The 20,648-nt window shown below is 35.5% G+C and overlaps 2 protein-coding genes across 2 annotated transcripts; both read right to left on the bottom strand.

Moving 5' to 3' along the window:
* Nucleotides 1-4,490: 4,490 nt before the first annotated feature.
* On the bottom strand, nucleotides 4,491-9,329 carry LOC103707237 (mitochondrial zinc maintenance protein 1, mitochondrial-like). Its single transcript, XM_008791640.5, has 3 exons — nucleotides 8,967-9,329; nucleotides 4,798-4,903; nucleotides 4,491-4,674 (listed from the first exon to the last, which is right to left on the bottom strand). The coding sequence occupies exons 1-2, from the start codon at nucleotides 9,208-9,210 to the stop codon at nucleotides 4,827-4,829; spliced, it is 321 nt and encodes a 106-aa protein (XP_008789862.2). The 5' UTR covers nucleotides 9,211-9,329; the 3' UTR covers nucleotides 4,491-4,674; nucleotides 4,798-4,826.
* Nucleotides 9,330-12,860: 3,531 nt separating this feature from the next.
* On the bottom strand, nucleotides 12,861-17,339 carry LOC103707238 (uncharacterized). The gene is made up of 2 exons (XM_008791642.6): nucleotides 16,478-17,339; nucleotides 12,861-13,131 (listed from the first exon to the last, which is right to left on the bottom strand). The coding sequence occupies exons 1-2, from the start codon at nucleotides 17,166-17,168 to the stop codon at nucleotides 13,019-13,021; spliced, it is 804 nt and encodes a 267-aa protein (XP_008789864.2). The 5' UTR covers nucleotides 17,169-17,339; the 3' UTR covers nucleotides 12,861-13,018.
* Between the last annotated feature and the right edge of the window lie 3,309 nt (nucleotides 17,340-20,648).

Here is a 20,648-nt window from a genome sequence, read left to right as displayed (position 1 = left end):
TGTATTGGAAGAAGGGAATGGAACGTGGGATGGAACATTCGCTCGTGACTGCCCGCAGACAAAATCCAAAAACTGATGCGGCCCGGCGAAGGCAACTTGACGATAACGTGACGGTTCTTTGGCTTCCATCTTCCCTCCAAAAAGGAAAGAGATGACTTGTCATATTTGTTTCTTTTTTTTTTACTTCCCTTCCGCAGAAGATTAGGATGGTAGGACGCAGATGCCCCTGTGATTTATTTTTTTCTTCTAATCCTGTAATTATCTGCTCTCCAGCTCTCACCTCTCTTAATTATTTCTTAATTATAGTTTTCCTTCAGTTATTCGCAAATATTATCTAAACATTGCTGCTTTTGTTCTTGATCATTCATGTTTTGCATGGAAGATAGCTATATCAACTTTTATGTGATTGATAATTAATTATTTCTGCGTCTTATTATTTTTTCTGTAAGTTGGAATATTTCTGGCTTGCTAAGCTATAGGCAAATATCAACCGGAGTTCCATACGTGGATGAAAGTTATTGTTTAGAGATTTTATGAAATAATCTTCCTCGATGCAAAACACGTTATCAATCAAAGTCCTCATCCTCCTATGACAGGGGAGGAAATTAAAGTTACATCTTATGTGTTAATTTGAAAGCTGGTAAGTTCGTTGTCATATTTAATAGATAAACATGCAAAAAAAAAAATGATCATGGTCATGCAATAATATGCTATAGCAATGTAAGATCTTACTTTTAAATTAAAATTTTCCTCTAAACTTTTTCAGTTTACAGGGATGTTTTGGGAAGTGAAAGTGTGACAATAGTATCCTTTTCCTCAAAAAAAAAAAAAGTGTGGCAACAGTACAAATGGTGGCTATGGGCGTGACATCAGGACCATGTTTCTGTTGTTTCTCTTGGACCGATATGATCAAAGTCATCCAATAATGATGCTACGGCAGTCTAAGAACAGCAGTCTAAGATTTTGCTTTAAATTTGAAATTTTTATCAAAGGTTTTTACAGTTTAGAGGATTGTTTACGAAGTAAAAATATTCGACAATAGTACAAATAGTGGGTATGGACGTAACACCTGGAGCATGTTTCTGTAGTCTCTCTTGGACTGTGATAAGAAATTTAATAGACTAGAAATTGCTGACTAATCTGAACAAGAAGTCACTGTTCTGGACGCTCAAATTTGCTTGGCACCAATCTCATTGTCTTCTTTCACATGTCTGTACTCCCCACTTTTTGCATCAGTTACTCTTTAATTCTCTGAGACCATGCAATTCTCATGTACTATTTCTCTAAGCTTGTAGCTTAGGGAATGGGATCTTCAACTTATCTAGCAGAAAAGTTGGTAAAAATGAGATGTTGTTATAAGAGTTGAATCTTTTATTTTAAATTACCAATCCACTAGTTAAAATATAGAACTGATGTTCGCAGATTCAGTGTTTAAACTCTAGTTGCTTCTCAGTCCTCACACATTGCAAGCATGTAATTTTATGGTGTAAACACAGATAGCAACGTGCTATATTGTCATCATGAAATTGATGTATGCACAGCGAAATCTACCATATTCCCCGGAGCAATAACGAGAGCCAGAGAGAAAGGGAGAGAGGCGAATTAGATGGACGGTATATGATCCCAGAGAGTTGCATATACTTGTACACACCACTCAAATTAGTATACCAATAAAAGAAGGAAAGTGTTCAGATGCATGCCTGATACTTTTAGCGTTAATAAGGTTAGAGAGAGAAGGGGCTGAGGAAGAGAAATCATTGTGGAGGCTTCTTTTTGCTTCTCTTCTAAGACATGATTATGTGAAAAAAAAAAAAAGCTACACGAAATTAAGTCCTGTTAAAAAAGGAAATCTGATTGCAAAATCCCCTATTTTGAAAATAGAGAGGAGATAAATGCCTACAAATTTTAAACATATCTTGCCCTTTGTTTATAAACCAACATTAATAACTCCAAACGCATGTTCATTACCAAAAAAAAAAAAAAAAAGAAATGAAAAAACCTCCACAACTCTGGAAGTGATACTAATTGACTCAAGTTGCATCAGGAGTAGCTTTGAATATACATTAACATCAAATCCCATTCTTTATCATAGCCATGCCGAACTTACGAGCTGCATAAGATGGGTATTGGCACTACACTATAAAATCAAATCTTAGTTTAAAGCTTAGGAGTCTAACAAATTCTATGAAGAATCCACTAATAAAGCCTTCATGATGATTCTTTCTTAGTAACTTACAGACCTAGAGTGTTTCCCTTCCTTAGCCTTTTCTTCTGTCAAAAAGTGGTTCACAACCTGTCCATTTGGTCCCTGTCTAAAAGGATTCTGGAATGGCCGCAATCTTTTTATTATTGACTTTTGTCATGTTATAACACTAGGTGGCTCACAACAACCTGTACATAGGGTGTGATGATAAGGATATGTCGAACCCCATTATCTAACTTCTTTGACACAGTAAAACCTCACATTGTGCATCAATGACAGCCCACTCCCTTCCCTGTTGCCATAACATTTCAACCTATAAGAATCCAATTGTGCTCAGAAAAATCAATATTCCTTTTGGCTATCATTTAGAACATTATTGGCTAAAGTGATGGCAACTGTTATGAATACAGTTTGGAATGGAAACTGATCTGTATCTCTTTCATCAGACATCTAATTAGATGCTCTATGGGATCAGTCAGCATTGTTGACCTCCACTGTTCTATGTGGAAGAAGTCACATGCGTAATGACAACTTGTAAACTCCATAAATTTATAAGACAAGACTCATGCAATTTTTTTTTTTTTTTTTTTTTTTGATGAAGAGGGAGGCAAAGCCACCGGCCCTTTTTAGAAAAGAAAAGTTTACATAAATTATTAATAAAAGATTTGCAAAAATAAATAAATAAAAGAGCAATAAATTTTTTTTATAAAAGATACTAGTATGTAAATAGACCTGTTAAACTATTCAACAAGCGGATCAATCTCCTAAGTAATTTGAAGGATCTCTGTATTTTCGATGTGCAACTATATAAGCTCTAATTTTACTCCTAAGTTATTTCAGATATCAGGCAAGCCAAAAACTAATTTTCCACAGCCACAGCTACCATATTTGGGGATAACATCATAAAAAAAAGAGTTGCATGAAGACAACGATTTGAAAGCACCAATATGGAATCAAGAAAGTCTCCTTTTCACCAGGGTCCCTTAAGCTGCACTTAAATCCTTATAATCTAGATTAAGGTAGTATGAGCTCAAATCTTTTTCGACAAAAAAAGATTAGAACTTACATCCGAATCCGTGAGCCAACATATATTGCCAGGGAAATTCATCCCACCACCATAGAATGATTGCTCCATGGTCCTGCCAAAAATTTACTCCCAACTTTTTCTTCTTCCAAATTCTCTGGCGATAGGCTGGCGTCAGAGCTGTAAGTATTATTGTCAACCGACTAGTGTATAGGACAGAACCCAATCCAATGCATCTCTCAGAAACGAGAGCCGCCCTCTGACAAGGCCAGGAAAGTTTCATGGTCCAGAGCAAAATTCGTTCATAGAATGGTTAAAGAAAATAACTCCATGATAGCCTCAGAGAACAGCTCCCCCAGGTTTTGGCCAAATCCAAAATTATGGAAAATTTTGACCTCAAGCACGGCAGCTGACCCACTTCATTAGCAAGAAGAGTACACCTTGCGAGACCACAATTTCAACGTTTCCCATCAGAATGCTCAGTATTTAGAAACTGTCTTTGATTTTTTATATTACTGCTTTATTTTCAAAGAGGAAGAAGATTTTGAGATATATATATATATATATATATATATATATATATATATATATATATATATATATATATATATATATATATATATATATATATATATATAAGTATTTCTTTACCTACAACCATGCAGTCGATTCATTTGATTGTGTTAATTTGCTTTAAATTAATTAGAGCAAGCAAGATTGCTATAGTATTTTACTTCAAACAGCTTGGCATTTGGTATCTTCTGCATTTTTCATGGGACCATCTATGACTTTCAAGCAAATTATGATTTCTCTGTAAACAACGAAAAACAAACAAATATAATGATGCCTCATATTCCAGATAAATTCTTAAAGCAATTTCATAGTGATTTGTATCAATAAAATATTTGATGATTTTCTTCTACCTCTCACTTGAAACCTGCCCTAGTTCAATTTTTAATTTCCATTGTCTTGCTACCACATGCAAGAATTTGTCAGGTCGCCTTGTGCAACACATCCATCACCAGGGCCCTCAGATATGTCATATTATGTGAAAACTGCACTCGGTGCGTGCAGCTGAGGTGCAAATGAAAGAAAAGGTTAGATTATAGGCAGATCCCATGTGACATGGATAAAATCCAGTGCTGCACTAAGGAGCAACTTGCAGAACCGTTAATTGTGGGGCACATGCAGCATATTATGATGGGTTGCCTATTCTCATTTGCATAATTAAATGCAGCAACCATATCAGATAAGCTAACTTCCTTATACTCTTCAAGTTACTTTTCATTATTAAGAATGAACACACAATAGAAAATAACCATGAGAACCAACTAGCTTCCCGAAAATAGAGAAACTATCTCAAGATTCTTCTCCCCTAAACTTCTACAACTTACAATGAAATATTAGTCCACACAGGAAGCTAGACCTCCTTCTATCCTCGTAAGTCCTGCTAGAAGAACAGTAAGATAATTGTAATGTTCAAGTACAAGGAAAAAGGTTCCTGATGTTTGACCTATTCAATAAATCAAACTTATCTGATGTTTAACCAGCGATATTGATGGCTGATTACCTTTGACATTGTAATGAGCTCAATTTTGCTCATGTCGACTTAGACGGAATCTCTTCAGAAGGAATCTCTAGCATTGCTCCAGCATGTTCTTTACCAGGCTTCACAACTGCAATAGAAAATGTACACCGATTACCAAAACCAGAAATAATTTATAGCTGCAGATATCAGGCTACAGAAAACACTGTTACATATAGTTTCAATCAACGATGCATTAAAGTATGCATGGGACACAAAGAGAGACAGCGGATAGGTCGAAATGAATGCAAAGTTTAAAATGTTTTTCCTTTTACTGAATATTACATTTCTCTGAAGAATTTCAACACATTGCCATGGCCTGAAGCATGGCATGATGTCTTGGATGACACATCTCAATGTTCAGATAACTGGTATTATACATGGATATGCTCCATCCATACATGGATATAAGTTTTAGTTTTCAAATAGCGGACCATTTCAAACAAAGATGGACATTTACATCATCCACTTCAACAACCAGAATCAAGTATGGTATATGTATCTATACACAGAGGTCCTTGTTGCAACTTGTTTTCCTTGACTAGATAAAGGAGGAACCAGGATACATTAATGGCTTAACAGGAGTCAATGTTGTAATGGCAGTCATCAAGGATTCATTTCATCTCACATAAATAATTCTAAGAAAGAAAGAGATCAACGAGATCATACACCAGTGGCAATGCACGCATGGTTGATTATGCATATTTATAACACATCCTAATTTTTGAGGCCAAATATAGTATAAAATCCTTCTTTGGCATTCTTCATTTTTTTCCTTTTTAACTTAAAAAGGATGTTGTTTCTCTTAGTCTAAGCCTAACAGACAATGCTAGAGTTAATTCAAGTTGAGTCTCTTCACCTTTTTTTTTGAGATTATTTTTAACCAAAAAAATCCCATAATATAAAAGTAAAAATTTACAAATGTTAATAGATTAATCTCCTTGTATTCATGCACAACTAAAAGATTATGCATGTGAACAAACAACCCCTGAATCTGTTGTTCTTTATGGCGCACAGTATCTTTGAGCTTAATTATTATAAGATGACTACTTTTTAATTGCATCATCAAAATTGTGATAAAGAATATAAATAAGAAATGAAAGAGTGTGTTCCTGAACTCAATAACATGAGCTTGCTGGTAACTGCATATTAAGTTCTTGCATAATGATCCAATATCGCAGGAAATATATGTGACTGACTTATCATGCTTTTTAACTATATGATATTACAAATTATATTTTTATACCCAAAACATCTGCAGGAATATAAACCAAGATTTTCCTGAGCTACAATGAAAATCATGTAACTGTTTGCATCACAGTAAAAATTGCTTCTAGAGTAGCTATGGATACAATTAGTAATGTTGACATCCTTTGATTCAAGAATATTGCACGCTTATTGAACTGTGTAGGGAGTAATAACATGGTTGTACAGCCAGGAAATAGTGATCATTAAACTTCATGAAGAATGTGGCAGGGTATTGGTTGCCATAAAGGAGGACACAAGTGGGAGCAACACCAGTCTTGATAAGGTGAAAGCGTTAGAAAAATGGGGCAAACATGGAAGAAAGCAGGTGACAGAAAAAGGACAAGCCTGGAATGAGTTAATGAACTTCCCAAGATAGTCTATGAGAACTGAGTTTCACAAGGATAATGATGTGATGTAATCAACCTTTTCATGAGAAAAAGATGGTTGTTTTATGGGACAGATAAGGATGAAGCTTTCCTCTAGACATTTAATGCTTGACTCCCTCTACTCTCCAACTATCATGCTCCCAATTGCAACATTTGCAATTTGGCTCTTCTTGCGGTTTACATGGCTACTTGTGATGATTATGCAAAATAAAGCAAGTTTATACAGTATCTTACATGTGATAAAATAATGTTAACAAGGATACAGTGGCCCTTCAATACAATGGAAGAGGTTTAAGAATATCAAAAGGTTGAAAGACACTGCTAAAGGAAATGACAAAAGGATTCCATAGATCCTTTATTACAATGGAGGAGATTTAAAACATCAAAAGATCCCTTCATTACAATGGAAGAGATTTAAAACATCAAAAGATTGAAAACCACTACAGAAGGACATGATGAACTATATGGGAAGGGCAATTAAAAGCTCATCCAAAATCAAATTCTAGAAAGCATCGACATACTCCATACTTCAAAATAATGGTAGATGCTATACTTAATTTAGTGTAAAGATTCGATTTGCCGCTGTTCGCTCACAAGATCAATGATACCTACCTGACAATTGGAATGAGCACTTATAATGAGAGAATTTGAGCCCATATGTGATGGGTGGATTGTACTGACTATGAGAATTATCTTTAATTTCCTAAATAAATTGCAGCATGGCATGATTATTATCTTTTAAATACGTCGATACGTGTGACACATGCTGAACGAATATAATTATGAAGGAGAATAGAAAGCCCAAAGAGTAGGAAGATGACGGAACTAGCAAAACCACTCACAACGGGTTCTCTTAGTTGGTCATTGAAATAGTATCATGCAAAAAGATGATCAAAAGGATGGACATGAAAGCTGTTAAATTATCTGAGAAGATTTTTCCTTCTTAAGAAATAATCATGGATGGATGTTAAGTCCGATAAGGAGCATCATGAAAACTTTCATGATCCATAAGGTATGTATGTGTTACATCACAAACAACACTACCATCAAAAGCCTCAGTTAACACAAGGTCAGATTGAAAAGAAGACTAATGGTTAATTGTGTGCTTTCAGATCTTATACAATGCCAAAATCAACTTAGGAGTCACTCATTAAGCAAAAGCACATAACAAGGACAAGATGAAAAATTTCCTCAAAGATTTTAAGTGAGAACTTTAACATGTTCTGTTTTCTATATCTTATCTAAAATCAGGTTTAAAGAAAATCAAAAGATAGTCATTTTGAGAGTTTATAGTGTAAGTTTCACAAGACGCAAACTGCAGAGGTACTAAAGACTAGTAATGTCAAAAGCATTAAAATAAATGCATAGAAATTACAAAATGGAAACTGATCGGTCAAGACAGCAACCAATGATCCAGTGACATCATTTGCTTAAAAGAGTGAGGATCACCTTAAATAAAATCTAAGGAATATACGTCTTTGCCGATTGGCTTTCTCCAAAAGTTACCATCTAGAGTATGGCATCATCGCTAGTTAGGGCTAGCTAACGCACAAACAATAAAAAGAGACAAAATTGTCCTTCAAGTTCAAAAAATTCCAGATCAAATTCTTTTTTTAAAAAAAATGAAGTATCATAAAATCAAGACTACTTTAGACACCTCTGTTCTTGAAAAGAGGACCATCACATAATTCATACTATCCCATGACTCAACCCATGAGACTAACTAAACAGACATATGAAAACAGACGATGAGATCTCCTCCTATTGTCACACCTCTTGTTTTTCATAATTTATCGAACTACACCATCAATGGACTCCTTTCCCTTTATCTTCAGTTTGATGTCTCTACACATCTTTGACCTTTTCTCTTCCTCATATAATGACTAACAAACAAATTTAAGCAAAGTATAATTATTCACTACTATGGCAAATAACAATCATGATTTTGTCAATCCTATAACTGGAGACATGGATGAAGGATCGAAACACCATCTCGAGAATCATTTCATCCCAAAATGTTCAGCTATAACATTGAAAGCCCTTGCATCTTAAGGATCTTATTCACTTTTGCCAGCTGACAATTCCATGAAGCTCCAAAAACCTAAGCCTTGGGCCACTTTACCTCTTGAATAGTTTAATTCATCACAATTTCAGCAAACCATGAGAAGACAAATAATTGACTATCATATCCAGTATTAATACTAAAATTCCGTGGCATCATGTTCTTAAAACGTATACATGTATGGATAATTGATAAATAGTATGACCGTTGTCAAGCAAGTCGAACATTTCAATCGGCCACCAGGAAAATAAAATTTGAGAATTCTCTCCTAGACACATTTTCTCTTCAGCTTGAAATCCATCCAGGTCTAAAAATACAAATTTTTTTCTAATCAAAATGTCCAATTCGAACAAGACGGAAGAATTAATTGCAAACATTCAAACAAAGATAGCTGAAATCATAGGTAACAAATGCAAAGCAAGAGCAAGAAACAAGAACAAGAAATCTCGAAATTTTACCGAAACTGCCGGTAGTGGAGCTGCGCTTGGCTTGGACGATCATGTGGGTGATGAAGTGGGAGGCCTCACGGGCCTCGTCGAGGAGGCGCCCGACCTCAGCCTCCGCCGTCACGCCGCGGTTCTCCTCGAACCTCCGCCGAATCTCCACCGCGGACTCCGACAGCATCAGCGTGTCGCCGGCGAACGTCTTCCGCGTCGCCCGCAGCAGCGTCCTGTACGCCCCCAGCGCCTCCGCTCCTCCCATCTCCCTCTCGCTCGCTCGCCCGGCCGCCCGCCCACCGGCCCTCAATGGGCTTATATGCCCCGACAGACTCCGAGAATGTGTTTAGGAAAGCCGCCGTAGATTGGTGGACGATTGGGGCTGCTTTGAGAGCTTTGTGATATTTTATTTTTTAATTTTATTAAATGTATCCGTACATATGTTAGATAAATCATCCAATCTAGTAAAAAAAAAAAAAACTAGAGAATGAATGCGTCGAGTGATCACTAGACGCAGATCAGGCCCAACCCATTTAGCAATTATAAAAAAAAAAAAAAAAATACAAATTCCATTATATCCATTTCTACCTATTCTAATGCGTAACACAAAGCTCCTAAATATGGCAAGCTATACAACCTGATTTGGTGCTGATATTCAGTATGGATGACACGTACCAATACTCGTACATCAAAAATTTTTAAGTCTCATCCTACGTGCTTGTATGGCATTAGTATAGAATTCGGTACCAAGACGACAAATCTTGTTCTAAATATAAAGATCGATCAGCTTGTTATTACTATAACCCCATCAGGTAGATGAACAAGATTATATTATACAATATTAAAGTACCCATGGAGATCATTTACATAGCACCTGACAAACCTTTTGTAGTCCGACATCCCAGATATTTAACAAGGCAGTATTATCAAAGAATGGAGTTAACACTTCTGAGGTATGAAGGCCGGTAGACAAGTGAAAAGTAAGTATTGGGAGCACCATACTAAATTCCAGATGGCCTTTGAATGGTATGGGCAAATCTAAGCTCTTTCAAAGGGAAAAAAAATGGAGACCTCTGAACTTATTACAAAAAGAGATGTAAGCTCATTGGATTTGTCACATTGAGCTATTTAAACAAAAAGAAAGAAAGAAAGAAAGAGGGGGGACTTGTGAACTTATTGTAAGAGGGATAAGCTCATTGGATTAAGCTCAATAAAAATAGGTATATAAACTCACTGGATTAAACCCAAGGAAATAAGTGTGAAAGAGATGTGAGCTTATTGGATTAAGCTCAAACAATAGGGATGTCAATTAAGTGGATTAAACTTAAGAAAATAGGTAGTACAAAGAGAGTTAGGACTTAGGAGGGAAGAGAACTTAAATCATTGAGTATCATCGGGGAATGATTTTGCCAGCTTGATTGGTTAGCACACACAAGTTAGATTGCCCTTTTTTTCTCTTATAAAAACTAAAGCAAACAATGTTTGTAAAAATAAGGATATGACCCCCGGAAAGTGATTAACAGTCTACTAAGGCCCTGTTTGGGGGAGCTTTTGGAGGGCCAGAAAGCACTTTCTGGCCCTCCAAAAGTACTTTTAGATGAAAAACTGTGTTTGGTAAATTTTTCAAAAAGCTGTTTCAGCTTTTGCGGGAAGCTGAAAACAGCTTTTGGGAGGAAGTTGTTTCAGCTTTTTCGGAAAGCTGTATTTTTGACAAATATGTCCATATTAAAATAACATAATTACATAGTTTGTCCCTTTATAAACCTAAAAATCTGCTGGAGCCAAGAACCCTAGCCGTCAGACTCCTTTCCATAAGAAAATGTATTTTTCTTTTCAATTTTTGTATGCATCTCTTGAACCACATTTTAGAAGAAAAAAATTTTAATCCTTTTCCATACCTTCCAAAATCAATCTATTTTTTTTTTTTTATCATCAACCTCGCGGCCCACGCTGAGGTCCTCCTCGAGCGTGGACCACGAAGAAGAGCCCCTGGACCGCGAAAAATTATTTTATGAGAAATTATTATGAAAAATTATTTTATACTAATTTTATAATATTTTATACCTTTATTTTTGTGTTATACTATAAATATAATATCATATTATATTATATCATAATACATTAATATGTTATGTTAAATAATTTAATATTATGTTATATTATGAAAAATTAATTTATACTAATAATTATAATATCTTATACCTTTATTTTTGTATTATACTATAAATATAATATCATATTATATTATATATAATACATTAATATGTTATGTTAAATAATTTAATATTATGTTATATTATGAAAAATTAATTTATACTAATAATTATAATATTTTATAACTTTATTATTGTATTATACTATAAATATTATATTATATTACATTACATTATAATACATTAATATGTTATTTTAAATAATTTAATATTATGTTATATTATGAAAAATTAATTTATGATAATAATTATAATATTTTATACCTTTATTATTGTATTATACTATAAATATTGTATTATATTACATTACATTATAATATATTAATATGTTATTTTAAATAATTTAATATTATGTTATAATATGAGAAATTAATTTATACTAATAATTATAATAGTTTATACTTTTATTATTATATTATACTATAAATATAATATATATTACATTATATCAGAATACATTAATATGTTATGTTAAATAATTTAATATTATGTTATATTACCAAATATTAATTTACTCTAATAATTATATCACTATTATGCTATATCAACATAATATTATTTTATATTACAATAATATTATACTATATCGTATATTTATGTATTAATTTATGTTATGTTTTATTATGTTCTGTTGTATAATACTATGCAATGTCCTTTATGGTAATTTTGTCATACAAAAGTACTTCCTCAGTTTGTTTACCAAACACAAAACAAAGTACCACAGCACTTTACGAATGTAGTTACCAAACAGCAAATAGCTTTTTATAACAGCTCTACTTCAGACAGCTCTACTTCCAACAGCTCTACTTCTAACAGCTCTACTGCCAACAGCTCCCCAAACAGGGCCTAAGCTTAAAAAGTAGTGAAAATATAAAAGTTTTTCTCTAATGAAAGTGCTGAAACTATTTAAAAATTTACAATATTAAATAATTCATATTGGAATGCTTGTCCGATATTTGACATTCATGTGAAGATGTGGCATTAACTTTTGGAGGAAAAAAATGTCAGCCTTTGAAGAATGAAAATATATTAAAGATGTCAAAGAGCTTATACATTGCACCCATTTTCATGATTGTTTGCCTGGCATTAGTGCTCATAGAGAATAAGATAAAACATTTTTCTACTTCATTTTAGTTAGCAAGAATTACTCAGAGACTCTAAATGTTCTCCACACCAAACCTACAAAATGGTAATGCTCAAATATACAATCACCTGTTGAGGCATATGATCGAACAAGTTCACGACATATTCTTCTAACATCTAGCTACACACAAAAGCATATGTGAGACTTAGATTCCGCAATTTGATGGCCGCAAACGATTGAAGTTGACAATTGCAAGATTGGTTTCCCCATGACCAAAAAGATGATTTAAACGTCTGGCAGGGATTAGGAAAGAATAATTTGTGTTGCAATTGGTGAATAATTAGGGTTTTGTATGTTTATTTGGAGCCATGATTATCTAAGCAAAATCACAAGATTGGAATAGACCAAAAAAAATTGTGTAAAATCGGGAACGTTGTTGTATCTGCAATCCCTTGCACCTGCAAGTTTGAAACCAACGTTTTTCATGCCTGTTATAAAATATGGATTTGGAATTCAGATTTATAAGAATTCTAGTTAAGTTAGAATAATCTCAACTCGCGCGTAACCCACAAGAAAGGGGGAAAAAAAGAGAGGAAAAAAGGCAGATTACATACAATATGGAGGAGATAAAAATTTGCTTGAATAAAATTTTTAAGGTATACAATTAATGCAATAATGCCAACTTATATCAACTATTTCCAACTTTGAATAACCACTGTTACATCAATCATTATCAACAATGTCATGTAGCAATCTATAATTAAGGTGCTTTATTATTATCTCAATGGAGCCATTGTTCTTCTCCCATCATGCTTCTTCCGCCTGCCTCTGTGGTGAGTCTTCTGCTCTGAAAATTTATTCTCGCCTACAATTTCCATCTGACTGGTATCTGATGGTAGATATAAGCAACAGTAAAAATTGCAGGACAGCCCAACAAATAACAGAGCACTATATTGCATGATGAGAAAGGAAAGCTGAACTAGAATGCACTGTAAATGCAAAGAATCAATCACTGTTACTACGCATATACATGATTTTCTAAGCTTGACATCAAACCATTCCATTTATGTGGAAATAGTATCTTAAACTCCTCCTCCATTAAAGAATTATCATCATGTAGCCCTGTATTAAGGAAGGAACCAACTGGGAATAAAGAACCAACTAGGAATAAGGAACCAACTAGGAACAAGGAACCAACTAGGAACAAGGAACCAACCATCATGCGTTCAGGAATTCGTAAAAGATCATAGTTCATTTTTTGGGGGAAATAACAAATTGTTGGATGACAATTACAATACTTTACAAGCAGATCTGATAAATATCATTTTGCCTTTTGTGGTGAAAAAGGTTCACATGGCATTATTGCCTCTCTTTGTTCATGAATTCTAATTTTTTGATCCATCCAAACAGATTAGTACACACTACACACATATCCACAGAAGATGAAGTGCTCCCTATATGAAAAAATCCTGCTGCTCATAGACATTCTATATACAGTCGCCGTGGTTCCTCTATTCTGATAATGGCATCAAAATCACGACTTCCTATTTTCAGTATTTGTAAGGCAGTCCACAAGGCATATAGGGTAGCTTTACTGCCTAGGAAAAACCAATCAGTTATATTAATTGCCCTAAATTAGTATATAATTGATAATTATAGATTTGTATACTAAAATTATATTTATTAATTAATGTGTACGTGTATGTTAAACATTAAATTCTCTTATTATACATTTTAAGTGCAAAAAGTTAAATGAATTAAGTATATTTTTGCATGCTAGTAAGTACATAAACTCAAGACTCAAGTCTGTGTTGCAAGTAACCGAACACAACTTACACTACAAAGCTAAGGTGTTGAGTCTTGATGCAACAATGAGATGAGTCTTGATGCAACAATGAGATTTTTGTTATGTAAGTTATGAACAATGAGGGTTGTTTATGCTAGAAATAGCTTATGACATCTCCCAAATCTACTGAATTTTGGTAGATACATATTTTATAATATGTAGATCATGATCTGTATATTTCAAATTGGATGTCTTCATATAGTTTAGCATGCTAAAGTTATTACCACCGTCAACATAGATTGTTTATGCTTATCAAAGGCTAGGGTTAGAGTATATGTACAATTTTATTGGCATGGTTTCAAAGTTTCAGTGCCAAGGTATCGATGGATTATATAATGCAGGGATAGTGTCATGAGACCATCCCATGAGAAGTAGAATTGAATTAAAATGACCTAGCTGCTTTTCAGGAAAAAAAAATATTCAAGTTTCTTCTAATGATGGATTACACAAACCATATCCTCTCTTCTCTAGAACTATTGTTCTTTGGTAAGCACCAAACTGAGACTAGGACTTGGTTATCGGACTTCCTGTTAAGTATTAAACCTGAAGTTCTTGCAGAAGCTCATTTACCAAAACCAAGATCCTAGGCCTCATATCAGGATTCAGGTCACATGTGTTATTGAAGCTCATATTAAGTATCCTACCATTGATAAGCATATGTAATACTTTCCACAAGCCTTTTCTTACATAATCACAAGGCAAAGCAGGAAAATGCATGACCTTCTTTCTCTTCATCCAGTTTCTTAAAATATGTAAAACTTATCAACCAAATAATCTGAACCCCACTCCATTATTCTCTGGAAAGATGTCCAACAGGAACAAATGATAGGTGATAGGAAATCAATTGCTATATTGAACCATGATAATTTCCTTAACAAATATTTTAGTTAATACAATAGATGGAGATCGCAAACAGACCAACAAACTAATCCAAACTTTTGCCAAAGGCCATGAAGACTTTATGAAAGGTAAGGACATTCACACATAACAATAACAAAACTTTTATTGGGCTTGTGAACAATAAAAGCCAAACAGTCCAACATGTTCATGCGAGAAGACATAACAAAAAAGAGATTTTATGGCTAGTTCACTTTAACAGACACCATATGGAAGGCACAGAACAGATTATTTCGAGAATTTCCTCATCAGATCCGTCAATTAGGACACATACCACCAATTGCTCGAAACCATTCATGTCTATCCCGCACTAGGATGAAAGACTAAATCAACCAAGGCATAAATATAACATGTTGAGTCCCTGATTAAGTCTGAGTCAGCTCAAAATAATCAACAGTCAACAATTTGGTTCAAAATCAAATGTAAACATTTGTGTAAGACCCAGCCAGCATAAGCTGATGTTCGATAAACCATTTCCCTTTAGTCGAACAAGAATTTGTTTTGAAGCTGATTTTGGACCTAATAGATTTTCCATGTGGACTTTCATGGGATATATCGCTACAAACAACATAACTAGCCCTAAAGACAACTATGAAAGTAAATATGATATGCTGTTTTGAGCTTTAATAGGATCTCCTAGTATTAGCTCAAGCTTTGTATGTGCACACAACCCAAAGTAAGATCATGGATTTCCTTGCAATCACTTGAACTAGTAGCACGAAGCCCATCATTGTGATAATCAGAGACAGTTGACCATCCCCTTGTTTTAATCTTTTTATACTGTTATATTACAATATTATATCATTCTAATGTTATATTATTCAAATTAAATAATTTATAAATAAAAAATACTTTATAATAGGAGTTCTTGATAGTATATTTAAAAATTGAAAGCTATGCAATGTCCCTAATTTTCATATTCTTATACAAAAGTATTTTCTCGATTTGGCTACCAAATAAATATTAAAAATTTTACAGTATTTTAGAAATATAGTTACTAAATAGCAAACAATTTTTTATGCAGAATTCTTTTACTTTTAAAAACTCTACTACCAACAGCAATCCCAAATAGGGTCATAGATTTTTTTTTCAGCATTCTGAGGGACCATAAAGCTGTCTCAAAAAATTTTTACCGAATACCACAAAATCCACTAGATTTTTTTTTTCACCGTCCAAAAAATACTTTCTGGCCCTCTAAAGCAATCCCAAACAGAACCTAAGTACGCTATTATTTGCTTTAAAATCTATGCCAGATTCAAAATCAACCAAACCAATGCAACGATACAAAAAATGAAACTAAAAACTTCTGAGAAACCGAACAAAAGAAAAGATCTTTCCATCTTTATTGGTTAAATCTAACAAATTATTTAAATACTGTATCTATAAATGTGAGAGCATTAAAACATCATTCCTTCAAGGGTAAACTCTAATTTGTCGCAATTTAATCAAAGCAACAGAGAATTGACAAAAGAAAAGAGTCAAAAGGCCTTACCTCCAACCTGTTCGCCCCAAAACAACTGCCGCCCATCCTCATCATCCTCATCATCATACCCAAGCTCTACATCACCCCTATACCCCGGCTCGCTGCCGTACCCGGACTCATTCCCTTGCGATTCCAGAGCCCTAGAGCACCCTCCACCCTGAAACGACCCGAGTCCAGAGCTCTCCCTCTCCAACCCCACACCTCCCCCGACGTCCCTGCTCTCCTTCCTCAAGATCCGCGCCTCGCTGACGTCCCAACCCCACCTCGAATCCGCGTTCACGAACAGCTCCCCGCTCGAGTCCGTGCCCCCAGGCGCGAGGGGGAAATCCGAGCAGGTGGCATACGCCGCCGACGTTATGCCCCGCCGGCGGGTCTCGCTCCGCTCGCTGCTCCGGCCGGACACCGACCGGGACCCCCGGCGGCGGAGCTTCCCGGAGAACCACCAGAATCTCTCCTCCCGGTTTCGGGGAGGGGGATCGCCGAAGAGGCTGAGGCGCGAGAGGTCGAGGGCGTCGCCGGCGGCGTTGGGCGTGGGGGCGGTGGAGCGGTCGGAGCGGCAGGGCTTCTTAACGTGGAAGGCGTAGGGCTTGGAGGAGGAGGGCTCGACGCCGAGAGTTTGGATCTGGAAGGGCTTCCAGGCGTGGAGCTGGAGCGTGCACGACTCCACGGCGTGCCGGGAATTCACCACCCGGGGCGTCATCGGCTCCGATAAGCCGGCATCCTCTCTGTATCCTCCACCGATCTCGAAGAAGGAATTAGGCCTAGGGTTTGGGGGGAGGAGGAGAAGAGAAACTGAGGGAGATTTTGGAGAGGTTTGCAACGAATCCGGCGAAGAAAGAGTGGATGAGGGTTGGGCCCTTTGTTTTCGCCAAGGACTTTGGCGGCGAAAAGGACGGGTTTAGTTGATATGGGATTACCGCATATAGTTTTGTATGAGGTTGGAGAAGATCGGCCGTTGATGCATTTGCCTAAGCAAATCTCTACCGCATATGTTTTGTACGTATAGTCCATATTTGAGTATCGTAGCTCGTCAGAAGAAGCGCTGACAGGTCATTTCGGAGTACTGACGGCACCCTAAAACAAGCCTCGAGAAAGTGACTAGGGCATGAGAAGTGTGGGACCCGCCAGTGCTTGTGATGCTGGCTAAAATGGCATTCTTTTCTTTCGGTGGTTTTGCTCTATTCTTGGTGATGCTTGTGACCAGGGCATGGAGCATCACAGAAACTAAGATATCTAAGGACAAACTCAGTCACAATCTTTCTACAAATTACGATATAGTCTCATTCTTCGTAACCGTACGATCTTCATATGAGTGCAGATCGACGTGGGATAGGATGGGGATATGATTGACCAATTAGTTAATTGCAGGAGGTTTATGGTCTATTAGCTGGTGCAAACAATTTGGATTTCACGCTGTATTTCTAGCAGAAGGTTTTGACACGGCTTTGTGGCTTGCTTTGGTAACACGAGTTAAGTGGGCCCACAGCAAGACTTCTTGGTGGACGACAAGGGAATCATAGCCGCTGCCACCTTACGTACGCCTGTACACAGTCTTTTACGCGGCCCTCGCGTGTGTGTGTCTGTGATTTTTTTTTTTCTTTTTCTTTTTCTACAGCAGTCGCATGCGTAAGCTTATCCAACAAAATTCGAGGAAAGAAAAAAAAAAAAAAAAAAAAGAGAACACAGCAAAAGAAAGCAGGAGCCAATTTATGATCTATCCAAAAACAACTCCTCCGTTTGATATGCTGTATAAGAAACGACTCAGTTTGTTGCACTGTTCATCTCTTAATTGATATGAGCAGCTCGAAAAGTACCACACTCTCCTGCGAGCCTACGAACATCTCAAATGCTCATATGCTGATCGTTACAAGTGTCCTGCCCTCGAATCTACTCAACCACCATAGATAAATTCCTCTCTAAGTATATGCTATCCGTACCGAATACCATGCGGGCCCTCGCTTCGCCACCAATACATTGCAGGTAAAGTAGGATTTGGAAGCTCCTCAGTTATTATTTTATTTGTATGTAAAAGTTGTTTTTTAAGTAACAAGTATTATTATTTCATTATCGCAATCATTATATAACATAAACCAATAATTATTATTTACTACTTTACCGGTCATGTCAGAGTTATCAAATCTAGTATGCTCATGGACTCAGCAATTGATCCAGACAGAGAATTAACTGCTTCACCTGTTGATTGGGCATGAGGGGGAGGATTTAGAATTGGCAAAGAGGACACAGTAAGGAGAGGACTCTAATGAAGACAGAGTAAGGACTTCGAAAAAGTAGACTTAAAAACCAAATAATTTATTTTCCCTTTTCGTGTTCAATAGTAATTATTTTAATAATTTTTTTATTATGCTTTTAAATATCTTCAAATAAAATAAATTAAATGAATACCACGATTTCATGTAGAAGCTTGCAGAAGATGGCCATGTTGAAACAACACTCTTACACGAAGGCCTCACCCGATTACTTTCCATCTCACAGACATGAATACATAAATAATGTGTTGGGCAAACAGAGATCGTCACCGCGATTGATTGGGTTGCGTTCTTTGCTGTCCACTACTCTGAATACTATATAGAACAACTAAAGAACTCTATCGAAACCTTTTAGGGAGCTTCTATTTTCAAATTTTGTTAGCTGTATTCACACCACAGCTGTTACAAGTGAGCCATAGTTGTGCCGAAAAAAGAAAAAAATAGAGTTCATCATCATAATTAAGGGAGACAACGGGAGTCTGTTGACCATCCGTTTTGTTTTATATTTCCTTGATGATTGGTTGTGCGCTTGGCCAGATATTGTCCAAATATTTATTAAAGATAATGAAAACTAATTGTCGGCTTATTAAAGAAAAACATATTAATAATCTATGTATTAGTTTAGTGGTCATATCCCGCTGCTTATAAACAGATTTCGCTCTAAGTATTAAAAGACCGGTGTTTTAATAGGTTCCAAAGTTTGAGTTTGAAGTTATGCTAACCCTCTAAGATTTTATCTCAATATGGTCAAAAACGAAAAAAAAATCCGTCTTGAGTGATTGTTTGTGGATTCGAGGCGATCAGTTCAGATACATACATATGGATGAGTCCCCATGATTGAAACTTCAGCCTAGCTTTAAACAAGAATAAAAAAACAAAAAAATAATTTATTTTTAAATTAACATATATATATATATAATATTATATATATATATATATATATATATATATATATATATATATATATATAATATTATAAGCACTATAAAGCTGAAGGTTATATATGATGGAATAATTGACGTTTCCATTGTAGTGGCACGATTAAGTCTTTCATCAACAACAACTAGATTAGAGGGGGAAAAGAAAACTAAATCTCCCAATGCACCATCTGCTCGGAAACCCATGCTGAAGAGATGGTCTCAGAAAGGCAAGAGAACCAAACTCTGATTGAGCAGTGGACTAGGAAAGAGCAGCGATCCTCTGTTATATAATACTATACAATGTTCTTCATGATCATTTTATCATATTAAAAATACTTTCTTAGTTTATTTATCAAACACATATTAAAATGGCAAATCACTTTATAAATGTAGTTACCAAATAGCTTTTTATAAAAGCTTTACTTACAAAAATTCTACTAACAAAAACTCTCCCAAACATCGGGGAACTAGGCTCTTAGTGAGCAATGGACTAAGAAGGAGCAGCGATGCTCTTTTTCAAATGAAAGACCAAACAGTTGTTCCAAGAGCAAACTAATCCCCAGTATCTCCAGTGAAACTGCACCACGCCAAGTGCTCTCACACAATATGTGCAGAACTTTTATACCAGTTAAGACATTGGCAGAAATCTTGATCCATATCCATGATGGAAAATCATCCATAGGGCGTGCATATGATCTAGGTTTTTTTTTTAATTATTTTTTATTATATTTATATTACAGAATATCTTTAGCTATCTGTTACAATTTCCGCCCTTCTTAAAAAGAATTGTCCCCAAAATCTTGCAATATCATTATTTCCTCATTATAACAAAAAATAATAGCTAGTAGTTGTGCAGTCCAGAGCTTGACAGAAATTTTTTAAAAAATAATAGCAATTATAGTGGCCATATAGAAGAAACGACCTTATTTGATCGCCCTGTTTGCAAATATGATACTGCTTTTGAACGGAAGAAAATTTTGATGCGGACTAAAT

Source organism: Phoenix dactylifera, chromosome 17 (genome assembly GCF_051530095.1).
Source record: "Phoenix dactylifera cultivar Ajwa chromosome 17, Ajwa_hap1_PhDact_Kaust_v1.1, whole genome shotgun sequence".
NCBI lineage: Eukaryota > Viridiplantae > Streptophyta > Magnoliopsida > Arecales > Arecaceae > Phoenix > Phoenix dactylifera.
Note: the sequence above shows the minus strand (reverse complement) of the source record. Positions and strands in the feature narration are given on the sequence as shown.